Source organism: Lotus japonicus, chromosome 2, assembly GCF_012489685.1.
Source record: "Lotus japonicus ecotype B-129 chromosome 2, LjGifu_v1.2".
NCBI classification, from domain to species: Eukaryota; Viridiplantae; Streptophyta; class Magnoliopsida; order Fabales; family Fabaceae; genus Lotus; species Lotus japonicus.
Genome location: NC_080042.1, coordinates 49,812,222 through 49,820,618, shown reverse-complemented (window position 1 = coordinate 49,820,618; position 8,397 = coordinate 49,812,222). Strand labels below are relative to the sequence as shown.

The 8,397-nt window shown below is 34.6% G+C and overlaps 1 protein-coding gene across 1 annotated transcript; it reads right to left on the bottom strand.

Annotated features, from left to right (window-relative positions):
* Nucleotides 1-5,379: 5,379 nt before the first annotated feature.
* Nucleotides 5,380-5,871, bottom strand: LOC130736558 (F-box/kelch-repeat protein At3g23880-like). Its single transcript, XM_057588376.1, has one exon. It carries the CDS (start codon nucleotides 5,869-5,871, stop codon nucleotides 5,380-5,382), a length of 492 nt encoding a protein of 163 aa, XP_057444359.1.
* Nucleotides 5,872-8,397: the final 2,526 nt, after the last annotated feature.

The following is an 8,397-nucleotide window of genomic DNA, read 5'->3' as shown; positions in this document are numbered from 1 at the left end:
TGTGAAGTTAGGCCATGCTTGAGACTGGGTTTTGGGAATGTTGTGTAGGTTCTCACCTGAGGTCTGAGCCATTATTGTATGTAGCATCGAGACCTTCTCGGGGAAATTCTTGGGAGTATCAGGATCTTTTGACTTATAGAGTTTTGGAACAAAAGAGAAATGGAACTTGACTTCATAAATGAAATTCATAATGCATTAATCAAAGATCGAACACCTTCAAATAGTAATAACAATTTCTTGGAAAAGACTTAGGATCTAAAATGTGTTTGGAAAACGGGAAGGGTCGATGATCTAAGTGTGAGAAAAATCCTTGAGTGCGATAGCACATTGGTCTTCGAGCAATTCATCTAACCATCCAAAGGATGAGCCGGGGGAGAAACTTCACTGAAGCGGAAGACTTCGTGAATGCGGGAAAACTTCACTGAAGCGGAAGACTTTGTGAAAACGGGAAACTTCACTGAAGCGGAAGACTTCGTGAAAGCGTGAGACTCCATTGAAGTGTGAGGCTTTATGGAAGCGTGAGATTCCATCGACGTTTACCCTAGGGAAAACGACAGGAAAAAAATTCTTAGCTAGACACTTTGTGTTGGGAGGACGATACGTTGTTTGACTAACCTTATTACATGTCATACCATGCACCTGATTATTATGATGATTTAATATTGATGAATATTGTTAACTACGACATGATGACGTGATAATCATATGCTCATGATGAAACATCCTGTAAATAAATAATAATAATAATAATAATAATAATAATAAAAGAGTAAAGGAAGCAATTAGTAGAAAACAAGTATATATATATATATATATATATATATATATATATATATATATATATATGGGGCTGTTAACTTACACCCACTAAAATTTTAGAAGGAGTAAGTTAACATGCTACACCTTTTTTTATTGACTAAAAAACCAACCCATCTAATTTTAAAACAACCTAGACTTTATGGCTTTATGGTAATTTACATTTCAGTTTGATTTTCCTTTTCAATTTTAAATTTTAAATTTTAAAATTCAGGTTCCAATTTTAACAAAACGTGCTCCGTTTCTTCAGCATCCATCATCTTTGTTCCTGCTCCATTTTCTTGTCTCCTCTGTTGTTCCCATGCATGTCCTCCATTAATCTACTGATAATGATAATGGATGTATGTTTTTTAAACTTTGACCAGAAATTAATAATCCTCAATTAGCAAAAAAAACCTTAATATGAAACATGAAACGGACAACATGTAGGACTTAATTTGAAATTTCTTACGTGCTGGAATTGAAAGGAAAAGGGAAGAAGAGAGAAGTTATAATGTTGCAGAGGTTTTTTTTTTAAAAAAAAATTGCAGAGATAAAATACGGAGGAGAGGAAAAAAAGCAACTTTTAATTTGAAATTAATGAGAAAGATTAATGAGGAGAGAGAAATCATTAATTTTAAAATTTAAATAAAATTGAATTACATGAATAGCCCTGAAGTTAATTATTTTTAAGAACAAATTTGTGGAGTTTTTTGTCAAACAGAAAAGGTGTTGGATGTTAACTTACTCCCACTTACAAACCCCATATATATAATATGTATATATATAATAAGCCAAACAAAAAGAAACCGTAACCCACTATTAATACCATTCCTAATTATACAATAAAACCCTATGTCATTCTCTCACTCTCTCGTCTTTTTCCTTTTTCTGTCTCGTTCACTTTCTTTTCCCTTCGTCAACGATTCTTTCTTCTTTTCTTTCTTCATCATTTTCTTCTCTAGTCACCAAATACCAGCACATGAATACACAATTATGAGAATACACAAGCATGAAGGGAAATTTCAGAATTTAAGTTAAAGGGTTCTTGGCATAATTTTGGATTTAGGATTTATGCTATGAGGAAAGAGAAGAGCACCCACTCTCACAGAATTGCTTATTTGGTTTATTGAGGTATTCCTACAACTCATAAATTTAGAGAATGGTATTGTAGGTACATTAGGCTTAAGTAGTAATATTTTTAGGGCTTTGATTACATAATTGGGAATTTCGTAGTTGCTCACGGATAATATGACATAAGATAATTATTGCTAAGGTTGAAGTTGATTTTGGTGTTCAGATTTGACGGCTTCGTTCAATCGGCATGGAGTTGTTGAGAGCAGTTCAGTTAATTCATCATAGTTGTGAGTGATTTTCCAATCATTGTGGCGTATTTTTAATAATTATATAACTGATGATTTGATTATTTTAGCATATTGCATATTTATTTAAATTGGGGAAACATGTTTTACAGTTCGTGAATTATCTGAAAGCTGGTGTTATGAAGTTTATTTGATTCTGATTATGAACTGACATGAGAAAGTAATTTATATTGGGTTAATTTTGAAATTATGTGAAATTGAGATTGTGAACTTGAAAAGCTTTGATGAGCATTGAAAAGTTGATGTTGAGAATGTTATTTTGAAAAGCTTTGATGAACATTTGAAAGTTGATTTTGAGACTGTTGATGAGACTTGTATTAATTTGAGAAAATGGTTTTGGGGATCCTTGATAGAACCCCGTAGCCGTTAACGGAGGTAACAGCCCAGGTGCACCTAGCTAGATTGATTCCGGGAGGAGAGGGCTATCCGTTAGATGGAGCTGCCAGTGCACGGAGAGGGCTATCAACGGGATGTAGCTTCCCCCGATGAGATACGATACAATATATGATGTGAGAGAGGAAAAGGCTATCCGTTAGATGGAGCCGCCCCTATCGGAGAGGCCATCCCTTAGGAGGAGAGGGCTATCAACTAGATGGAGCCGTCTCATGGTTCTACCTGTGTGACCCTATGATATTAAATTTATGGTTTTATGTTTTCATATGTGGACATGATTTGAACTGTATTCATTTAAAGCATTACTTATAAACTTTATGATTTTTGTCAAGTTCGTTGATGGATTGATTTGAAATTTTGAACTGATTTTATTCATGATATAAATTCTTTACACTGAGTTGAGATTATTGATGATGTAAATTCTTTATACTGAGTTGAGAGCGAAAACTCGTGTCTATTATGTTTCCCCTTCCTGTTCATGGTGGTTGTTAAATCCTCACTAAGTCTTTGTGACTTACCCCATTCCTTATTTTCATCCACAGATTTTCAGGCAACTGAGTAGCGGACTGTTGTCAGATTCAGATCTTTCAGTTTTCTTATTGGTAGGCCTTCTTTGGTTGGTGGCTCGATTGGTGTCTTTTATTTGATTGTAGTTATCTGCAGCTATAGGGATTCTTAGGTGGATTGATTCTAAATTGTTACTTATTATTTTATTTAAGAAATTGTACTTTAGTGATGAAATTGACATTTGTGTTTTCATGGAATTCTGGTTATGATGAAAACCATTTGAAAGGAGGTTTTGTTGAATTATTTTAAAATATAGAGCAACATGTATAATTTTGGAAAATAGTTTGGAAAATGATTTTGTGAGAAACAGGCTTGCCAGACTAGGGTGTTAGTCTGTGCGCCGGTCACGACTTAGGATTTTGGGTCGTGACACATGATAAGCCTTATCGAACCTATATATCTATCCCCTTATACTTTATCTGTTTTCTGTCTTATATACATTATTTTGTGAGTTGACCATCGCTCCTTGCCTTGTTTGTATTGTTTATGTTTGGGTGGTCGGCAAACTACCAGACGATGATAGGTGGCGATGTGAGCAGATGCTGCTCTACGTGGAGGAACAGTAGAAGACTCAAAGAATAAAGTCGGGTGTAAGGCTAGAACCTTTAGGGTAGAGAGCTTACCACTGTTGGTTAAAGCTTACTTGATTATTTTATAAGTATTGTTTGTGGTTTTGTGTAGGTTTCGGTGCATTGCTTCCTTGTGATTCTCCGATGTGGAAATCGTAGGGAATATATTGGATTTATGATGTCATTGCGTATTAGATTCCTTGGTGAATCTAATTCTTGTTAGGTTTGTAAGTTGGGTTCATATGTTGTTACCTTCGGGTACTTGCCTTATTTAAGGCTAGATGTAAATTTATTTACAGTTGGGAGTATGCATGACATGTTTTAGAAATGCTATGAAAAGAAAAAAAATACCCGCATTTATAAATCCTTTTTGGAAATCATTGCATATTTACTTTAACAAGTTACTAATTGTCACCCATGAAAGTCCGAGTGTTACATCTCTCATGGTTGATGGTGCTTACAGCCCAATCCTCAAGCGTATGGGGATGGGAGACTGGTTCGAGATTCTTCAAGGGCCTAGTTAGGTGGCTTTTATGCAGGGGCTACTGGAGGTGACGCTTTGTACGCGGAGCTGCAAGCGCTGGCGATGGGTTTGCAGTTTCTTTGGTGAGAGAATTGGAGGAAGATTATCTGTGGGATGGATTGTCTTGAAGTTGTTCGTGCGGTTGAAAAGCGCGAAGTTGAATTCCATCGTTATAGCAGCTTACTGGTGGATATTTATCTTCTCCTCTTGAGAAATTGGGAGATCAAGATAGGCTTTGTTCCCCGTGAAGGAAATGTACCTGCAGATTACCTTGCTGGATTGAGAGCGAGGTTACAGTGCCCTGTTGTTGATTTAGTTTCTCCTTCTGTAGAAGTGCTTCCCCTTCTTCAGAAGGATTTAGTTGTCTTGTAGTGTTGTTTTTAATTTTTCTATGTACCAAAATAAAAATCTTCCTAATTCATAACTATCTGTTTTTCTCTTTTACTTTTTCATTATTTTGTACAAGTACCACTCTTGTTCTATTTAAAATGTTCTAAAGATCAACTCAATGTTCAAGAGAGAATGTATTTTCTATTAGGAAAATCATTTATTGATAATTTCCCTTTCAAAAAATCTGTTTATTTTCTAGCATATAATAAATTTAAAAGAAAATAAAATTCACCAAATCCAAAGATTGTCGAACCATTAACAACAACCAATCGACAATCATTCAACAATACAATAAAACTAAGTCATCTTAAGAAATAGTCACATAATATATCATGTATAGATTCTTGTATGAAATGACAAGGATTTTAAGAAACATTGTCTAACATAAAATCATACAAAGATTTATTGTTACTCTCAATAAGGGGAAACCAAACTTTCAGCATACTTCAGAGTAGAAGACCAACATATATTATTTGTAAGTCTAGTTCCTCTGCTCTATTGTCTCTCATGTTAAAGATTATTGCTCGATCACAATCAGAATATGCCAAAATCAGTGTATGACCATTATAGATGCACAATGGAACAAGTTGATACTGAAATTCAAACTTGAGTTGAATTTGAAGATCCTGGTAACTAATCTTGAACAACTGAGTCCACGAGTTTTCAACCCCAAACTTTTTCATCTGCCAAATAACAAAATGAGTTTTTTCCAAAACATGACAAAAGCACAAGCAATCCATCAAAGCCTCAACTTTCAGCACTACAAAGGGAAGTATTTCTCCGTAGCCAAATCAAGAGAAAGAATCATAAATTTCTCAACAGTAACAACCTCTGGATCATAAAACTGAGTGTGATTATCATGAAGTGCTATCCAGTTGAGAGTGTCATTCAAATTCACTCCATCATTCGAATTATGAAATCTACTATGGAGAGTAATCACATCCACAGGTAAACGTTGTATGTCCCTCCAAAGATTATCACCCAAGGTGAAAACTTTCACTAGAATTCCTTGTGAGTTTCTTCTACCACTCTCCAATTCAAAACACACCACCTTGTAAGTGTTAGTTGAATAATCATAGCCAAAGGTGAAATTGGTAGAGTCGACATTACCATGAAAGATCCCTAACTTTTTAGATATCAACCTGGTAGCAGGGTTCCAGAAAAAAAGCGAATTCTCTCGAATCTTGTCGTAGACATAAAGACTGTGTATGCAGATCAAGCCAGTGCAAGAACCAATGAGCTGGTTGCACATGGACCTAATGTCTAAGAAGCGATAGAAAGGTTCATAGGTGTGATGTTAACATCGAAGATGTAATTGTCATAGGCATGAATCAAGAGTTGGGGTTTTTGTGCAACCGATCTTCGATGGTGCAATTTGACGAAGCTGAGATCAGAGGTGATGAGTGTATTCAAGGACTTACTCACGCACCTAAGTCCTAGAAGGGTTTTCACCGGAAGCCATGACAGAATCTCTGCAATGAGTTCACCGGGAAGGAATTGCTGGCACAACAAATTTGGTGGACGAGAGATGTCCATGAGAGCGAAAAGTCTCGTTGAAGTTAAACAACAAGATGAGTTGAGTAGACAAAGTTGAAAATTGAGCCTTGAGACAAACAACTATATAGAAGCTTGTTTTTTTTTATTTTTATCAAAACATTAATTATTTAACAAAAGATTATTATTTATTATAAATATTAATTTATCATTTATATATTATTAATTAATAATATTATAAAATTAATTTTTAAAATTTAATAGATATTAATACGGTCAAAATATACAAAAACTAGGACTTTAAATTAATACTTTTAATAGTATGAATATTATTAAAATTTAATTCACTATTAATTATTTCATTAATATCTATCCAAATAAGTTTTACTACTACGTGCACACACACACACATATATAGTATTATAATTAAAAAATATAAATCTATAAAAAGTTTAATACTAATTAATTAATCACTACTAAAATATTACTGAAAAACTAAAATAATTAAAATTTAATATAAAATAGTATTATTTAGGACAAATACTAATTGATTTATTTATGTATTATTAACTAATAATATTATAAAATTATTTTTAAAACTGAATAGATACTAATACGGTCAAAATGTACAAAAACTAGGATTCTAAAATATTTTTAACCATATGTATATTGTTAAATGAATTTAAAACTATTAAAAGTTATTTCACTATTAATTCGTTGATTATTATCTATTCAAATAATTTTTACTACTATATATTCATATATAATAGAGAGATTTTCTCGTTGTGTTGGTGGGTTTTCTTTTCCTCGAGATTTTTGATTGGTGCGGTTGTGGGCTTAGAGATGTGGTCGAAGTGGTTTTGGTGGTGTTGTTAACGTTAATGGTTGTTGTCGCCATTGGTCGAGATATTTTGGTCAGTACTGATTGGTTTGAGTCTCTGTTTGCAAGTATCGAGCGGTTAGACAGGTCTCGTTGTCGGTTGAACTTGTCTCTGATTTTCGATTTTAGTTGAGATCTATCTAAGTGGGTTAGTCTCTTGAGGTTTTGACAGATATTGTAGCACACTTGTAAGACCCAGCTTTTACGATTATTATTATTTATCTGCGATAAAGTAATTGAAGTAATGTAATTGAATTAAATTTCATAAAATTAAAGTAAAAAGGTTGGAAGGAACTCTTATACATTAACTTGTGTAGCCTCTTGTCTGTGTGATCGGCGTGTGGACATTTAGAGTATTAGTATTTCAGTTTCCGACCCATATTCTAGGGTTACATTGATCAATTAATAGTTCTAGAGTTGAAAATAACTAACCAATACCAGGGACTAGATTACATGGAAAATAACTGCATAGACCTAAGTCGTTCCCTCGACAAGCCTTGAAATTCTTTGAATCCTTATCTTCTAAGTCATAACTTGATCTCCACGCACCCATGTCAAATGCCTATATAACTTTGTAGACTTGGGGGAAGAATGTTGCGCGAAACCTCTAGATTCTTTAGATCTTGGATTTTGGATCCTTCTCGCTTCGAGTATGGGTTCGAGCTAGGGCTTCAGTTGTGTGCTTAAAAGCGTCGTGAACACCTTCATCTTTGACTAATTGTAGTGCCAAGCATCGAACCTTCTTCGAAGACCGATGTTCTCTTGGAGCCTTATTAGAAAATCTCCTAAGTGTTCGGATCTCCTCGAGGCTTCCCTTGTAAGATCAAGTTTTGATCGTGTAGTACAACTCTATGTTTTGATGATTACAAGTTAACATTTTAGTATGAATAATTATGGTACTCTAATTTGTTTTCCGAGTGTGCTCTTAACAGGTTCTGACCTTAACATAATCTCACACAAATCAGAAGCACTTTGCTTAAAGAGTGACCCTAGCAACGCTTTCGCAATATCTTTGTTCAATCTGTACAGTAGAAAAGTTTCAGAAGATCTGAAGTTAATGAAGCTCTGATATGGACTCAGCTCACTTGAAGTTCTGAAGATCCAGACGCTCTGATAACCCAGACACTCTGAAGGCTCAGAAGTTCTGATTGTGTAGAAGACTCTGAAGATCCAGAAGCTGAAAAGTGAAGACTCTGAAGTCCAAAAGCAAAGTGGCTCTGAAGACCAAGTACTTATCCTCTGAGTTCAGAATCAGAAGGTACAACGGTCAGAGGATCCATGCTTCCCTCTGACTCTGATCAACAAGCTTCACAAGTTCCAACACGAAGCATTCCTCTGATCAGAAGTCAACAAGGTTAAAGGTCAAGTCACTATCCAAAATACAAAAGCAAATGTACTATCCTG